This window comes from Puma concolor, chromosome C2 (assembly GCF_028749965.1).
Source record: "Puma concolor isolate L17-30 chromosome C2, mPumCon1.1.hap2, whole genome shotgun sequence".
Taxonomy (NCBI): domain Eukaryota; kingdom Metazoa; phylum Chordata; class Mammalia; order Carnivora; family Felidae; genus Puma; species Puma concolor.
This window is the reverse complement of record NC_141675.1, coordinates 149,251,755-149,270,903: the sequence shown is the minus strand read 5'-3', so window position 1 is coordinate 149,270,903 and position 19,149 is coordinate 149,251,755. Positions and strand designations below refer to the sequence as shown.

The window sequence follows — 19,149 nt, the reverse complement described above, 5'->3', positions numbered from 1 at the left end:
CGAGCGACAGAGGGAGAGGGGCAGAGAAGAGAATTATCTCAAGCAGGCTCCACACCCAGCACGGAGCCCGATGCGGGGCTCAATCCCATGACCCTGGGATCACGACCTGAGCCAAAATCAAGAGTCAGATGCTCAATCAACTGAGCCATCCAGGCACCCCTAACCTAGGAACTTTAAAAAATGAGATGCTTATGTCTCACCTCAGATATTTTGATTCAATTGGCCTAGGAATTTAAGAATCCTGGGCACTAGCATTTTTGAAAATCTCCAGGTACAGACAAAGCTGAGAACCACATTCTAGTATGAAGTTGGCTGGCTTCTCATCAGCCAAAAAATGAGTGGTTCCGGCCGAACTGTAGTTTATCAAGGATTTTCAGCAATGATCTCCTACAACTCTAATTTAATAAACATAAAAGCTCCACTTCTTTTTTCACAATAACAGAGCTCTCCCTGACATGAAATAGAGAAATAACAACCCCAATAGGTGACTACTTGTGGTTAACAGTACTTCAACAGCTGGAAACAATGCCAAAATTAAGATGTCCATCTTTCCTATTCTGCGGACATTCTGAAATCCACACCCTTTTACTGGGAGATTTCCACTTCTATCTTCCCCATCCCCACTCCAGATGCCTGTACAGATGAATAAAAGATGGGAAAGAGGAAGACTGGCAGGAATCCTGGTTACTATGGCAGCAAGTAAATGAAATGCCAAAGCTCATGAAACGGATAGTGAGAGCAGGAATCAGGTATACATCACTGAGCTACCTGTCTTGTGGACTGCTCTCCTTCATGCACAATTCAGTTCCCTGCCTTCATCTTACAGTTCGGCCTCTGCACGGAGTAGGAGGACAGCACTGGAATGACAGGGAGACCAAGGGAGGTAAGAACCCGCAAAAGATTTAGTGACTAGAGACAACAGGGTTATTAAAGAATCCTATTTTATATCCTGTAAATCTTCTAAACATCAGTGTATGAGTTTAGCAAAAAATGTGTTCGTCGACTGGGTTAAGAGAAGTATTTTTTTTAAATATGCACTGATGGAGAAACTTGGGCCTTGGCAAGAGTCAGATCTGCATTACCCTACAGACCAACTGTGTCCACCAACCAGGCCACTGCAGGGGTGCTTAACTTAGGAGGTGAGAGGAAGGCATGTGAGTGATTGCACTACTCTGAAGAGCAGGAGGAGCAGGGTATAAAGGCACAGTGGAATTAAAGGAATAAAAACATCCTTCCAGATTCAGTTACTTCCTAGAAGTGTGCTTCTCCTCTGCGATCCTACACGGACCGCTCCCATTCCACACACATCTTGCAAGTACAATTACGTCGAGTACCATCCCCTTCCTTAACTAAGCTTCTTCAAGGTTGCATCTATTCATCTTTACTACATGCTGGAGATGCAACGCAAGTGGCACACAGAATGTGTTTGATGTATGCATTTGATGTAAGTATTTGATGAATGCATAAGTCAAAGAATAAATGGAAAAATGAAGGGATGGAAGTTGCTAACTGCACTTTAATTCACTGAAGAGAAAGAAAATGCTAAGCCAAGTCAGAAAATTCAAGGAGAAATAAGATATTCAACTGCAAAGAGGAAAACAGCACCATTTATTTTCAAAAGACAGATATGCATAATAAAGCTAAAGCACATCCTGTTAGTCAAAAACAGATGCACAGTCAAGGAAGAAGGAATAAACAGGTAAGAGACTGATACAAAACAAAGACACAGCCAGACTCATAAAGGTGCTTCCAGACTTCTAAGGATTCTTGGGACATAATCAAGAATCATGGACATTCTACTCCTAGAGTGTACAGGAAATATTACACATCCAACTTCAGGACTCTGAAAAGCTAGGACAACTTCTGGAAACAGAGTCAGCAGGTCGTGCTGTCTCTACATACCAAGTAGAGACAACAGCATGTACAGTGTCTTCCAGAGGGTGTGACAATGAAATTTCCTATTACAACCGGAAGGACAGTGAAACCAAGGGAATGGTAGTCTTCACTGTTGTGTTTACTTCCCACCCCTACAGTCTAACGTCAGTAGTGTGTACCCTGGAGACTGTATTTGCGGATTTAAACATATAAAAAGGGACGTCAAAGTGCCTCAAAGTTGTCTGGAAAAAAAAAAAAAAGACAGGTAAAGGCTCTCTTGCACACCCAAGAGAATGAAAAAGATAAAGCTGGATTTTGAGACTTAAGAGTACCTTTATCTTGAATATTTGTCTTCAAATACTCAAAGGGAAAAAAGGTAACACTTCAGAGGCAGAACTTGAGCTTGCAAATTAAAGAGGCAGACTGGAGGTAAGAAACCCCTTTAAAATCAGAACTTCCCGTAACTGAAGTGCACCTTCTGGGAGAGCCGCTGACAAAGTTCTAGTTCTTGCGGGTGGTGGTTACACGGGTGTTTGCTTCGCAGGTACAGTGGATCCTCATTACGTGCGGAATCCATACGTGCCAATTCGTCTACTAGTGAAAACTTATTTGTGCCGCCCAGGTGGACACTCCCACCAACTTCTGCAGTCATCTGCAGACACACGCATGTGGACACTGGTGGAAAATGTGCCACCCGACATGCACATTCCCGGCTGAGGCCCAACAACCGAGGTTCTGCCTTCTTGTTTCAGGTCTCCCATGGTAATAAGCAGGTGTCTTTTCTGCGGTCCACGTAGTGCCATGTTTTCCTGCATTCTGGTGCTTTTTGTCAATGCTATTTAAAATGGTCCCGAGTGTAGTGACATGCTGTCCTAAATGTTCCTCGGTGTAAGGATGTGATGTGCCTTACAGGAAAAATGCATTAGGTAAAGCTTCATTCGTGGCATGGGTTAGGATGCTGTTGGCTTTGAGCTCAATGATTATGAATCAAATGTATTAAATATAATGTCTTTATCAGAAACACACATAAAATGAGATTATGTATCGGTCAGTTAATTAAAATGTGACCAGCCAGAGGCTCACAGGAACCTAACCCTGCATCTCCTCAAGGGGCAATGACTTGTATTCACGAATTCAGCGTTAGAGGCCACTTTACAGAAAGTAACTGCCACAAATAACAAGTAGCAACCATACTCACTGTGCTGTATACCAGTTCATTTTCATGCGACGGAGTATGTATGTTAAACTCCACACACAAAAAATGTTTTCGTAGGTGGGTTTCGTGCATCGTACAGAAGAATCAAACACACAATTCCTAAGGCCCCTTCTGAAATGTGAACCATCATTAGCTCCGCGCTTTCAGAGACCAACAGAATTTTAAAACTCCAACTGTGCTTCTGGTTGTCAACATGTTCTTTTTGGGAAGGACTGAAATGGGCTATAGACTCAGAAATGTCAACTTTCAAATACTAAGCAAAGAGCAGATACCAAAACTTCCCAGTAAGTTGGAAGTTGCAACACAAGCATCTAATTATGCTCCTTCTGAAAAACCTACTAGAACTACAGTAAAGAGCTTTTTATTGTGTTTTTTTTTTTTGTTTGTTTGTTTTTTTTTTTAAGGTACAACTCTGAAAGAATGAGGAAGACGAGACGGGAACACAGCAATTCAATCTGGAGAAGAAAGAAAATATATGAAAGAAAGCAGCAATGGGGAAAACGAAGAATCAACCGTACTTAACAATTGGCAACACGGGGTATGCCTGTGAAAGTGGGGGTGAAGTAAGAGGCTAAAATAAAGTCTGTCAAAAGCGTAAGGAGAAACTGGATCCTTAGATGCGTGTCTGGAGGTTTATTCTCTGGAGTGGACAAAACAGAGAGAAACCTCTGGACTACGAGACACACGCACAGCTCTAAGTGGGGGCACCACACCAAAAAGAGACTGAGGAAAAAAATGCATACTGAATGATGAGACCCCTGGGCTCTTTCCCCACTTAGCTCCCAGAATAATGGCCCAAGGCCTTTCATCCTTCAGTCAAAAACTCTTAAGACTATTCTTTGGGCAATCTGACCTGTTCAAAAGATACCACAGGAGTCATGCAACAAACAGCCAGGCCACGAAGGCCAGACAATGAAGCAGACAAGCTCCACCCACGCATTCAGTAGTCCGTTCTGTTAAACCAAAGACCGCATACATTTGAGAAAAGCCTTTAACATGAGAGCTCAACACAGAAAAAACTGAAGTAAACAAACACTGCAGGAAGAGAAAACACTATCTTCAGAGATGAAAAGATACAGCAACCATGAAACAAGAGACTAGAAAAAAAGGAAGATTCGGGGAACAAAGCAGCACTGATAAAGTAAATATCTGAGAAATTTTTTCAACAGAAGGGTTGGAAGATAAAGTTAGAAACACCCTTAGAAAGAGCAAAAAGACAAAGACAATTAAGAAAATTAAAAAACAAGAGACTGTATGAAACTGGACCAGTCCACATGATCCAAAGAGTTGAACAAAATTCAAAGTTGAAAAAACTCCTTTTTTCCAAAAAGGAGAAAACAGAGAGTAATCATCCTAGAAATAAAAGACACTCGGTTGCCAAACTGAAAAGAGCCCACCGAGGGCCAGCACAATGGAAGAAAAACTTTCAAGGCATGTAATAATGAAATTTCAGAACACTGAGACTAGAAGCTAGGGAAAAAAAAAAGTCTTATGCTTACAAAAACTGAAGAAAAATACTTCCCAATCTACAATTCCATATTCAGCAAAACTCTTAAAAACATCTATACACCTGCAAAAACTTTAATTCTAAAGAGTTGTAAGATTGAAAAATGAGTTAATGTGTCAATATTATCTGATTTCTTGCAGCTGGAAAAGGGAGTAATGGGGAAAGCTAAAAGAACCTTCTAGCGCTGGTGTAGAATTAGGAGGCATCAGATGTATACGAATACCCTACTTCTGTATACTGAAAAGGGCCCAGAAAAAGGGCCATGTTCACCCCTGTAAAGAATGGGCACACCCAGACCTTGATTTCTAAATTCCATTCCCTAACTAAATGCCTGGTCCCAATGGGGAAAGGAAAGTACAAGATAAGCCTGCAACCCCTTGCTGTGTTGGGAAATCAGGAAGCACTGAAAAAATGATACAAATGGGCATCAAGGACACAGAAACTAGCCTGAAGAGAGTATCAATGGCTAAATCTGGAAACATTTGAGCAAAATGATGACAGTAATGGAGTATAACCCACTAAATGAGTTCATACAAATAAATGGGAAGAGGAGGAAGCTCTTCATTTGAGTATAGCAAACAACAACAAAACTTACAAAAAAAAAAATCACTGTTTTGCATCATCGTTGTAATAACTTTGCTCAGGCAAAAATTACCTATGGACACTGAATTCAGGGGTTCAAGCTTGATGAGGAGTAAGTTATTTACGTAATCTCTTATTATTTTCCCACAAATTATTTATTGGCTAAAGGAAAAACAGTAAGTTGACAGTGGAGAAACCCGACAGACACCGTCTTAACCAAGCATCAAAGTTAATGTCAACATTAAGGGAACAACATCACGTACCTCCCAACATGAAGCTTTGAGGACATTATCATTGCTTCACTTACGTCATACTCCTGCCAAAAATGCATAGTGTGAATCTAACCATGAGGAAATGAGGGGCATTCACAAAATGGCCTCTAAATTTCAAAACTATCAATACCATGGAAGACAAAGAAAAACTGAGGAATTACTAATTAAAGGAGAGAGACATAAAAGCTAAATACAACGGACTGGCTTCTAAACTTAAAAAAAAAAAAAATGCTACAAAAGGATATTATTGGAACAGCAACATTTGAATAAAGACGTCAGATTAAAATACTGCATCACTGTCATGTTCCAGATATTGATAATTACATTCTGATTAGAGGATTGTCCTGGTCTTAAATATACAACTACTGAAGGAGTAGAGGGGAATGATGTCTGCAACTTAACACTCAAATGGTTCAGAAAAGTGCGTATGATAAAAGAATGACAAAGCAAACGTGGCAAAAATGTGTACTACTGGTGAATCTGGATGAAAATGATCCCGGAGTCCTTCATACTGTTCTCACAACTTTCCTGTGATCTGAAGTCATTTCGAAATAGAAGTGATAAACTAAGAGAATTTTTATTTACTCGGTGATTGCCATGTCACTCACTTCTGAATCAACACCTGTACGCCCTGGTTTACACTGGTAAAGAACAGCATTAACTGGCAGGGAAAACCTGTGGTGAGCCAAGAGAAAAGGCACTGAGGTACAACCTCTTCAACTCTAGACACAGAACCTCGTCAAGTTTTGAGGGCAGATGTGTTCATACTGAAAATACTCAGTCACAGAAATGTAAATTTTTCATTTTATTCAAAGTTGGTACAGAAGTGCTAATAACATTTCCATAAAATAATTACTATACTTCAGTTACAGGACAAGATACCACAGAAAGGAATATACTTTTCAAGAAATGTAGTTCATCTGAAGTTTCCAAATACTTTTGAAGGCTAATGCAGCAGCTGGCAAAATAACACACAGTACACAAAGAACAGTGTATTTTACAGAGTCAGTAATGAAAACTGACAGCTCTTTAGCAGATTTGCTTCATTGTTTTTCCATTTTTTCAACAATAACACTTTTAAAAACACATTAAACCAAGATCATACATGTCTACAATTTTAAAAATCAGATTGTATACAGTAGGTTAGAATAATAGTCAAGTTAGACTTGTCATGTATGGTTAACAATCCTAAATCTACAATTTCAATGGTATTCCTTTCAATACAGAAATAACCTGGTTTATACCAAATTCTACTTTCTGCTTGCAACTAAAACATGGTACAATGTGAAGATGGACCCCGATCAAACCTGAAGACAAAACAAAACAAAACAAACAAAAAAACCTGTGGACAACAAACGGTCATTGGAAATCAGTTTACAATTCAAAAAACTCACCAATGACTCAACAGCTTCATTTATAATCACATTTGGTCTACAATGCATAACTGACGAAATGGTACATTTACACAATACACACCCCCAGTGCACAGACTGGTCTCTTACAGAAAATATGAACAGAGTATAATAGGGAGGACACTGGGAAAAACAGCTTTCAATGTAGACATCTTTTTAAAATGCAATACTTACATATCAAAAGTACTAGATAAAAGCAGCAGTACTCTGCTGACATTTGGCTTAAAAATAAAGAAATGAATGAAGCAATTTCACAGGATATTAGAAAAGGAATCGGTTTTCTTCTTGAAGAAGACTACTAACTTTTGCACAGCAACTATTTTTGATATCCACCTTATCAAAAAAAAAAATAATAAGTACTGAGAAGCATAACATAGTTCATACATGATTGCCAACACAGGTCTGGGCAACAGAAAATGGGATGTCCAAGCAAAGAATGGGTAGATCCCTGCTCCATTTCTCAACTCTGCTGGCAATCTATAAACCAAAGCAGTACCGGTGGGGAAAGGCAGGGAACAGATGCCGTATCATCATCTGACACTAACGTAACATGTCATTATTAACAAAAATAAAGCTTTTGCATTTTAACAACGCCACAGAAAAGTCCATGAGCAAAAGACTTGTTGATCTGTTTTTGCCACTCAAAAGTTAGAGATCTCAAAGTGAAATCAGAACATTCTAATTATACATATTTACACTGCTAGGACTACTTTCACCTAGACGAATAATTAAAGCAACTTTCCATGGAATTTTAAACGAAAGAAATTCTGCCAAAGGAATCTTCAAAAGCATGAAGTTCTTGCAAATGATTTTAAATTTTTTTTTTTTTAAATTTTTTTTCAACGTTTATTTATTTTTGGGACAGAGAGAGACAGAGCATGAACGGGGGAGGGGCAGAGAGAGAGGGAGACACAGAATTTGAAACAGGCTCCAGGCTCCGAGCCATCAGCCCAGAGCCCGACGCGGGGCTCGAACTCACGGACCGCGAGATCGTGACCTGGCTGAAGTCGGACGCTTAACCGACTGCGCCACCCAGGCGCCCCATCAAATGATTTTAAATTTAAAAACATTTAAAGGTACAGACGCATACTATATAGGATTAACAGATTATAACTGTTTTGCCTTATCACACATCGCTAAGCCAAAGATACTCCTCAAGCCTCTTTTTTTTCCTGTATTTCTGGCACCCCTCTGCCCTCACCACACACACCCTCACCCCAAGCCTGAGGTTTTACATTCTAATACCGAGGGAACACACCTGACTGCTTTTTGCTGGAGGGGGAATGAATCTCTCCCTTCAGGCGCTCTGGTTAACCCCTCTAAAACATGTGATACCAGTCTACACCAGCTTTAATCTTCATTCCATGTATTATCCGAGTTGACCAAGTCTTTCCCTAAGAAGATAAATACACAAAACAGAGGAGAGTGGGAACAAAGGCAGTCACTTGTCTCCCATTCTGAGAGTTACAGCTTTTGACATATGGGCAAAATTCAAGACAGGGATTATTTATACATTCTTGATAGACTGGGACTATGCAGGTAAAGAAAACAAGGGCAAAACCGAGTGCAAGAAAAACACATTTTCTTCTGCTGCACCCACAGATTTCACCTCATCTGGTCATGAAGCGGGGGGGAATGGTACAGGTAAAAGAATCCTTTAGACTCTTACAACCACTGTGAAAAGCAAAGTAGCTCGTTTGGCAGAGTTGTCTCAGACTTAGTTTGATGCTCAGAATACTTGGACCAAATTCCACTCTATTAAAATGAAGTGCAGTAAAGCACACGAAAAAATAAAGATAAGTTTACCTCTTACAAACCTACACAAAGATGAAAGACAAGTATTTGCCCTGTCAAAACGTGAAATTTCTCCATGTTTTCAGGAACCTACTGATGGCAGGTAAAACTTCCTCAAGACTTAAGATAAAAAACCAACTCAAATGGGTCTACAACTTAAAGCAGAAGTTTATCAAACTGTCCCACCCACCAAAAGCTTAAAAGTCTGTCCCAGTTAGTTCCAGATTATAGGAAAGAACCCATAAACCCCATTTTCACTTGTAACCCCAAGAATAACTGCAACATTCTTGACATTGGTCTTCTCTCCCTCTACCACAGCAGTACAAACTTATTCAGATTATTACATTTGAATCCCTTCTCATTTAGGACCACAATTTAGATGACCTCATTGTCTAGGGCTTTCAAAACGGTGGTCCTCCATAACTCCCAAGACAGACGCCTGGTGGGCTTTATGACTGGCACTTGCGGGACACTGAGAAACACTGTGAGTCTTGTGCTTTCTACGTGTGGAGATACACACCTGCGTGAACAGGATTTGTGCTTTCTACGGACCTCTACTTTAAGCTCTTTATCTAACATGGAATGTGAAACTGTTGCCACATGTATGTTCTCAGATATGCCTATTAAACCTACACTGGAAACACAATAGTTAAAATATACTCACAGAATAAGTAACTTTATAGTTTTAATGAAGGATACAAAACAAATATAGATGAATAAATAACATTTAAACTGCAACAGGAATTAGAGCTACTTGGTTTCCTTGAACCTAAACAAACGCTGCATATAAAGTATGTAAATATAAATGCATTTTTTGTATTTCCTTGACTAGTTATAACAAAATTTAAAAAGAGGAATTGTAACAAATAAATATATTCTATCAAGAAAGGGAAATGTGTAAACTAGCAGAGTCAATATTGGCAACCAGAAGGCACTAATCAAAACAGAAATTTCAGAAGCTGATTATATTATGAAATACCCTATATACTGGCCTTTGCCAATTTGGGATTTCAATAATAGCAATAAGCTTAATTTCAGTTTCCAACTATTATTACCAAAAAGCGAGTTATTAAGGAAAATGCCACTTACAGAAGTCTAGGCTACAATTAAATACTGAAAAATTATCCAGACTAGTTTGTCCAAAGGCGATAAACAAAGTAAACACTCCTTCCTCCAGCAGCACTGGGCTACAAGGTGAATTTACCAAGATAAATAGAAGTCTCCAATAAGGTTGTGGTTATCTACTGTCAACTTGTGCTGTTACGGAAATCACTGAAATATGTATTTCCCCTATCGATAGAGTTCACGGACTGTAAACTATTTTTAACTGGGGGTAGGGGTAGGAAAGGATTGGAGGGGCTTTAGGATCATGGGCAACAATTATGATCTAGTGCTTTTCTGCGAGTAAAGCCATTGCTCCTACACTAAGAAAAATCTGAGACCGCTGTGCTTTTTGTCTTGACTTGCTCTTCATTTGCTTATTTGTTCTAGCATCCCTCTCTCTTCACACATAGTATGAATCCAGGTAACCAAACCACACTGAAAAATTATTACATAAAGTAAGGTTATTTGGTTTAAACCAACAGCTTCCAATTATGGTCCTCCCCTTAAAAGTAAAGTACATGAAATGAGTAACGATACAAATACATCAAATCTTTCTCGTCTATTTCTGAATAAAAGGCAATATATCAATGGTTAAGGCTGTTAGTTACCAGAGAAACAAGAGTGCTTAAGCCAAAGTCCTATCTTTTCTAAAGGATTTGAGATGGAAACAGAAACATAAATTATATCCATTCTCATAACATTCCTTTAAAGGTGAATTAGTAGTTGAAAGCCTTATTCCCGGCATTGGAGAAAGAAGTTTAAATAAAAACATTTATATGACTATGTGAATGATGGTGTGGGACTCAGCACTGGCAAAGCCTATTATATAGTTTGAACCTTAGCTAAATCCAATTCTAGGAGTCAGAGTAGCTGAATACCACGTCTTCCAACAGAGGGGAGAGTCTGATAAAAAGGATACCAAATGAAGAGAAGTGACCTTAATGGAGGAAAGGGGGTTTGCCACCCTGAGTTAATAAGCTAACCGAATGTAGTAATCAAAAGATTACTTCTTATATAATCCAGCTTCACACCTTACTAGTACAAAAGGGTTTCTCTATATGCCAACTGACTAGTTCCAACTTTTCACCTTTAAAGTACTGAAAGAACAAGGCTTTTTGGCATCAAAACAAACTCCATTCCTCTCTGCATTGTGATACCACCATTTCAAAGGGATCGGTATGAAGTTTAACTATTGTTGTCTCCCTAATTTTTGAAGAAAAGAGTTTTCAGAATAAAATACTGATGGATTATTAGGGCATTTATTAGTGAACACTAGTGAACATTAGCCTGAGAAGATCATTCTGGAGAATTAACAGTTTAAGCTTCTAGAAATTTCGTATATTTAAACACGACTATACTTAATGAATCATTTATTTGGATCCAAGTATTCAAAACTGGGGCAAAGCAGCACTTTTGCACATCACAGCAATAAACCTGAAAGTGAACTAAGCTGATAAAAGATCAAAACAGGAATCTGAGAAATGTTAAAAGAAAGAATAGGTGAAAAATTAAAGCATGTGAGGGAAGACAAAGGGAAAGACCAGTCTCTCTGAATGGTAGGTGAGTATACACACAAATAGGAGTATATCCTATTTGTAAAGTCTGTTCAAGCTAACATCAGAATGACTTATGCAATGTAACATTTTGCTAATGAGAAATCTTATGAATACAAGCCTAAAAGCATTTTTTTCTACTAAAGCGTCACTATCAAATATCAGTCATTTAACCTCAAATAGGCTTAAAAACTCCTACTTCACAATATTTAACATCAAACCAGGGTTTTTAACAGGCTGGATCTTATTCGTTGATATACGAATCTATATGAGGAAAGGCTTAAATAAGCTGATAGCCAAGATGCTTCAAGTTCTGGAATTCACTGAATAGAATTCTACGTCTGCACATTTTAACCTAATGTTTGTCTGTTACCTAATTTGTTAAGTTTGTGTTTTTATCACCCAGGTATTTCTTCTCAGCATCTCATTTATAGTTTTTCTGGCTTCTTAGAACAATTGTCCTGGCATGTCTCCGTGGTCACATAATGTAACAGGAATGGTCTACATACATCTCTCAATCTAAACCTGGGGCATGGTAAGGTGTAACTACTCCATACCCACATGGTCCTTTCCAGCCATCATACCTCAGATGAAAATGACACAGCAGAGTAAAAAGTATAAGCAAAGTAAGTAAGCCAAATACTGCCAAGTGGGAACATTGACGGGTCTAATAATATGGCCAGTCTTCAGGACGGTAAAGAATGAGAATAGCCCACAGGCTACACTAAATGACATTCGAAGACAGAGGAGAAGATCCACTCACCCTGTAAGTACAGGGAAGAAAACAGCGGACTGAGAAACGGAGACACTTATAGACTCTAAGCGCCCTGGACAAGACTTCAGTCCCCCACTCCCAATTAGCCTCAGGTTAGAGAACTGAGTGACAACCTCCCAATCAATTCTTAAAATGTGAAGTTTCACATATGATAGGTCTCTGCTAATTACTTGACATGCTAAGAACTATGACCCTGGCCAGCCTCTTTGTACAAAAAGACAATGGATCCTTTGAACCAAGGGAAACGGAAGCCTTGGGAGAGCAGATCTGCTGAATTTAGGCTAAAGGACACAGTACCACCACTATTGCTTGATGCTTCTCTAACCTAAAGATATGAGTGATAACCTCACCAGGAAAAGAATGGCTGCAGAAAAAGCTCAGCTCAGCTAATTCTAAAGCCACATACTATCTCGGGGCAAAAGGATATAGTTATTTTTGGAGCCAATAATTATTCTGCATGCCCGAATAATAAGCTCTTCTCATCAGATCTTTTTTTTTTTTTTTTTCCCCCAACGTTTATTCATTTTTGGGACAGAGAGAGACAGAGCATGAATGGGGGAGGGGCAGAGAGAGAGGGAGACACAGAATCGGAAACAGGCTCCAGGCTCTGAGCCATCAGCCCAGAGCCCGACGCGGGGCTCGAACTCACGGACCGCAAGATCGTGACCTGGCTGAAGTCGGATGCTTAGCCGACTGCGCCACCCAGGCGCCCCTCTTCTCATCAGATCTTAAGACTGAGATTGTGTAGAAAGACAAAAATCTAAGAACTGGGGATACCATTAAGAACAGATAAGACAATATTTGTCTCTACTTTTTGAAGACCAGTGTTCTCACTTTTCATTTGGACTCTTAGGTAACTATTCTAGTCAATATCACTCTTACTCAATTCTGAACCTTAGCTTGAGCCAATATAAAAATATATACATATGTCTACAGAGCAAATGTCATCATTTAGGACCCATTTAGTGTAAAGTATGAACATTTTGCTAGCTTAAAACAGACCATGTATCATTCCATGAGCAATCATTCTAATGAAATCTAGACTGAACAATGGTCCCCTGAGTGAAGTTGCAATCGGCAATCCACATACTTATTCAAGCACATTATCTATTACTGGAAAGCAATACGAAGGGCAAGCTTCAGGGACTTCAGTCTCAACACAGTGATGTTTATACTGACAAGAATAAACATCCTAATGGATATGCTAATAGTCATTCCTTATTTACAGACATTAGTACTCTAAACTTGACCTACTGCTATATACACACAAATAGACACAAGATGATGTATTTCACGTATCGTACTAAGACAGCAGCAAAGAGAAAATAGGGGGATCCTAATACTCCAAACTATTAGGACTCAACATTAAACAAAGAGGAAAAAACCTACATAAACACCACCTATTAATTTATGCCGTAAAAAGAAGGGTTAAGAAGGCTGCCCAGCCAATGTGTCAATCCTCTTTGTGGAGAGTTACACAGCAATGTGTTCAAAGAAAATTTTAATCCCTATGACTTAAAAGCCAATTTGAAAAATCTAAGGTCCTATTATTTTCCCAAATACCAAAAAGGTTGTCTCAAAGGAAAATAGTTCCTTTGAGAAAAGGACTAACCATGAGTCCAGCTTTGGATACATGGTTCTCTGTTCTCCCCAACAGACTTTTTGTAACCTTAGATATGTCACAGCCACAGCCTCCTCCATACAAGAAAAGAATGGTCCCTATTTATTTGGCCCCCAACTTCTAAATCTTAAGAATGAAATTGGGAAAAAAAATTCTACAAGGCACTCTAAGCTCTCAGAAATCATGCTATTCATACATAAATTACTTTTTCATCTACAGACTCAGTCCATCAGAAAGCCTCCTGGAGATGGGAAGACATTATGCTACCTGATAATTTCTAAAATCAACTTTGGACTAATCAAGTCCATCATAATGAAACTAGTTTACAGAATACAAAAAATTGAAAGTTATTAGGACTGAGTTTTGATTCAAAATCTACAAAAGTATCTAAAAAAGTAATACTTTTCCCTAAAGAATACAAGCTTAATAAAATCATGCAATTTAAAAAGTATCAGAGATTACAGGAAAGTCAAAGAAAGTAGATACACAATTAGTTTCCTTCATATGTCACAAAGGAAAAAGGACCATGTTGAGCACACAGACACATAACTACATGATCTATAGAGCTTTCCTCCAACATCTTTTGTACCCTGCCCTCACGAAGGGGAATCAGACTGTGAAAAAGATTCCCATCCATGAAGGTTACAACGGAGTGCCATGCCATGTGAAGATCGAGGGTCCTATAATTTACACAAGTCCTACAATATCCTCCACAAGACATACTATTAAGCTCAGAAGTTCTTATTCTTGACACCTCTTTAACATGCTGTTCCACAGAAAGACAATACTGACAATCTACCAATGGCAAAGCATGCACTCTGACTTTTGTTACTGATGCCCAGTTTGCATTGAAACCTCCTCATGCTCTAGGTCAATATAACTTTTTAAACAAAAATGTAGAGGCTGTGTACAGATGGCAAGTCTTTCGAAAAAAAGTAAATCGGGGGGCGGGGGGAACTTCTCAAGGACACAGTATGATCTCAGAATTAAATTTTCCCTCCAAAAGCTCAACTTCAATATATCATGGGGCAACCCAGCACAAAGGCAGTGACAATTTTTTTTTTTTTTTCAAATTTCTGGACATATCTTCTGACTGAATCCACTTGGAAAGATATGTGGCTAATAAAAAATGTTACCAAATGACAAGAACAAAGAACAAAGCTAGAGAATTAGTGGAGTACGAGTAGTCACCTGTTTAGCATAAGCTGACCAAACACTGCTTGAGGACTGCTAATTCCCAAACTGTATAAACAACCTGAACTTGGTCAATAAATCTGGGGATCATCAGCAATGTTTACTTCATTTTCTCCCCTAATCATCTGACAATACAGTCATGACATAAATGTATCAAGATAGACTTGATGGTCATTTGAGTATGGTTCACTTAAACTTCAGTCAAAGCAGGAAAAAAAGAAAAAAAAAGGAACTGGAACAACTTTTGCTCAACATTCCATATATTGGTGGTACAAGAACAGCTACAGGAAAACATTCTTCTTCCTTTCTTTTGGCATTCAGAATCCATAGGCTCATGCTAGCAAAATGAGCCTGGCAAATGAACTAACTTGTCCTGACACAAGTACCCCACAAGAACATGAGTTAGGTTTTCAGTACACAACTGATTATACAATGTCTACAAATTCAGTTTTAAATGGTAGTAGGGATTACAAAGACAGAAAAAACTTTGAAATGAGCAAGTCTTCTACTTCAGGTTAAGAAGGCCTACCAAGATTTGGCAGTGCAGACAGTATACCTTATTTGTAATAGCATATATTCTGCTCTACATGTTCTATGAGAATAATTGGTCTCTCCTTACTTTGGTATGGAAAATTTTAAACCACATTTGCACAATTCAGTCTGTTAAACAAGTTTTACTTCATTTAGGTTGAAAATTTGCTTTCATCCATCTCTGGGAAAATAAAGTCTTGCAAATAGATGATTTTCTGCTAAGTAAAATTTGGCTAAAACCTACAGCGTAAACAATGCCTGAGAGATGCAACAGTTACATGTTTTCTTTTTTTTTCTTTCCAAAGACCAGTATTTTCTTAAGTTAGTGTCTCATCATATCCTTAAAAGTTCATAAGGAAAAATAAACAAACATGAAAATTCCAAGTGAACACACAGCAAAAAGTCCAATATTTAGTATTAGTTTAACTTGTGGAGGCTCTTCCAACATTTGTAAACAAACCGCCTCCTCCTCCATCAGGTCTCTGAGACTCCTCTTGCTGAGGCTCTTACTTTTAAAGCCACAGAACCAATCTATGAACTTCCAGTACCGGCCTCCATCCTCTGTTTCTTTCTTTCTCTCTTTCTCACCCATGAGAGCTGCTTGCCCATTGGAATAAGCATCTACTGGTGTTTCTGCCTCTGAATGACCTAATGAAGCCACTGGATTGCCTTCTTCTCTGCAGGTCACCAAAAGATTAACATCTTCAGGCTGAAGGCCCTTGATGCTATCTTCAGATTTCCCATTGGGAATGATGTGGTTGATGGCCTCACTATTCTCATTGCATCTCAGAATGCTCTTCTCTTGCATTTTGTATGGTTCATCTTTCGGGGAGCAGCTCTCCTTCACCACCAAGCTCTTCTTAGACCAAAAGGTGGTGGTACGAATCTGTTCCTTTGTGGGAGGTGGTGTGAGAAGGCTAACAATGACAGTAATAAGTCCTGTGACCCAAAACAATGCTGTGGCCACATACATGTAATGGATGTCTTTGATGAAGCCTGGCCTGTTATCAGGTTGGTCACATTCTGGGGCACGGTACGCAAAGGCCAGTGTCAAACGGACTGCTCCAAGAACAAAGCCAGCCATTCCACCATAGAAAGCCCCTTGTTCATTGCAGCGCTTCCAGAAAATTGCCAGAAGGAATAGGGCCGCAACTGGGGGTGTCAGGTAATCTGCTACCTCCTGAATGTAAAGGTACATCTGGCCTCCTTGCATCTCCACGATGATTGGCACCCATGCAATGCTGATCACCACCATAAAAGCCACAAATATCCTCCCCACAATCATTAGTTCTCGGGAGCTTGCGCTCCTGCGGATGAGTTTATACACATCGAGGGTGAATATGGTACTGGCACTGTTAAAAATAGAGTCCAAGTCGCTCATCAAAGCCGCAATCATCACTGCCATCATTAAGCCCCGGAGGCCCACAGGAACCAGCTTCATCACCAGGCGTGGGTAAGCAATATTAGAGCACCCAGCTCTGCTTCCACATACTTGCATGCAGTGCTCTGGGTTGATGCAAGCTATATCATCAGCAAACAGTATCCTGGAAATCATTCCTGGGACAACTATGATAAACATTGGCAGAAGCTTCAAAAAGCCAGCCATAAGAGTAGAGCCTTTGGCATGAGCAATGTTTTTAGCTGCTAAGACTCTCTGCACGATGACTTGGTCAGCACACCAGTACCATACTGAAGCTGGGGTCTGCCCAAGAACGAATCCAGGCCAAGGAACATCTTCATCTGTCGGATTCCGTAACATTTTCAGCGCATCTTTCTTAGGGTGGACATTACAAGAATTTGTGTTGGAAAGGTTGTATGTCAACAAGATGGAAGTAACATTGGGCGAGGCCAACATGTACCTTCTCTTAACTTCCTCAAACCCGCCAATCTCCATCATGCTAATAATCATAAGTGTGAGTGCCCCAACGATCATAAGCAGAGCCTGTAGAGTGTCTGTGTAGATCACTGCAACAAGGCCTCCGGTGACAGTCAGCAAAGCAGTCATGCCAATGAGCAGGATGACAGACACATAGAGGTTCCAACCCAAAGACTCCTGGATAAAGAGGGCACCCGAATACAGATCCACTGAGAGCTTGGTGAAGATATAAAGAATCAGAGACAAGGCTGCGAAATAGACCTGAATCCTATGGCCACCAAATCGCTTGGACAAGTATTCAGGCATGGTGTATACCCCTGACCGGATGTAAATCGGGATGAAAACCCATCCCAGAAGTTGCAAAAGCAGTAAGGCATTGAATTCCCATGCGCCCACTGCAAATCCACTTGCAGCTCCAGATCCTGCCAGCCCAATGAAGTGCTCACTCCCAATATTGCTCACAAACAGAGAGGCACCAATTGCTACCCAGGTCATAGAGCGCCCCGCCAGGAAGTATCCACTCACGGTGCTTCTATTAGATTTCCACATGGCAAAAAAACCAATGCACATGACCAGGATAAAATACAGGGCCACTATGGCAATGTCTGCTGTCTCCAGTACAGCCCTCATTTTGGTAACTTTGTGAATAAGTGTCCAACGACAGGAAGTGTCCAACTTTTTATTTACTCATTAGTAACCCCAGCCAAGTCTGTAAACCATACGTGAACTGGACTACACAGAGCAACACAGCAGGTCAAAGTCTTTGTCCTTTGGTTTGCTGTCTTGATGGTGGTGGTTGTGATAAACTTTGAAGGAGACAGTTTAAATTTTCCTCCGCTTCTTAATTGGGATTGAGAACTTAGCTCGTACTCTTAATCCACTCTCCACAAGACCATCAGCATTTACTCAGGTGCTGGAGGAGAAATTCTGAGTTGCAGCTAAGTTAGTGAAGCCTACTGTACCAACCCTGCAAGGCAGCAAAGACAAAAGACAAAGATTGAATTAGAGGAGGGTCTCACCAAGTGATGAGGAAACTTTCAGTCTAGCAAAACGGCGCAACAAGACATTCTTTATAAAAAGAAAAACTTTTAAAATATACTTCAGTTCCAGAGGAAAGAACTATACTAGCACATCTGATACTTAAAAGTCATGAGAATATTTATCATTTTGAACTAAGAACAAAAATTCATCAACCTGATAACTAAGTGGCCTATCTTCTCTAGCAACTAAGAACTGCCTACCATGACATTGCCTTTTCTTGTCTTACTGTGATCGTCTCAGACTGGAAGAGACACCAAGATCTTAATTAAAGCACCTTAAAGGAGCAAGGGAGAAAAACACTAATTATTCATAAGGGCACCAGAATAAATCTTCAAATGCTATTAATCCTGAACAATGCATTTCTTATAGCCAGTTACGGTCCAGGATGGAACAGGCAGGTAGAGTTTACTGGATGTTATCATCTACCCCCAAATTAAGTATCACTTAGTCTATGCAAATTTATTATAATAAAATTTTCCTAAATCCCCACAAATGTCTATCTGTGGTAGTTATACAGCAATGTAGAAATTGTGAGAGGACTCCTGCCCTAAAGGAAAACAAAACATTCCACGCAAAAAAATTAGGAACATACAACTTAAAAACCTAAAATTTTATTATTTTTGCTAGCTAAAAGGAGGACATCAGAAGATTTTTGAAAAATGTTCAAAAAGGTAATTTCCTTGCCTTCTTTTTCATCAGGCATTATTTCCAAGAGAATCTGAGAGGATAAAGGCACACAGACATAAGGTTTGATTTTGTTGAGTACTTTTTTTCCTTTTAATAATGCTTTCTTGTT

The 19,149-nt window shown here is 39.4% G+C and overlaps 2 protein-coding genes across 5 annotated transcripts in view; both read right to left on the bottom strand.

Annotated features, from left to right (window-relative positions):
* Positions 1-19,149, bottom strand: part of MRPS6 (mitochondrial ribosomal protein S6) — a 67,876-nt gene that overhangs the window by 26,149 nt on the left and 22,578 nt on the right. The gene's annotated exons all lie outside the window — the stretch shown is intronic.
* SLC5A3 (solute carrier family 5 member 3) overlaps positions 11,000-19,149 on the bottom strand; it is a 30,602-nt gene continuing 22,452 nt past the window's right edge. For all 3 annotated transcript variants that reach the window (XM_086675908.1, XM_086675906.1, XM_086675907.1), the window contains exon 2: positions 11,000-18,279. In XM_086675908.1, the coding sequence (XP_086532034.1) occupies positions 15,786-17,942 (2,157 nt within the window). In that variant the 5' untranslated portion in view covers positions 17,943-18,279 and the 3' untranslated portion in view covers positions 11,000-15,785. The remainder of the gene's footprint in view (positions 18,280-19,149) is intronic.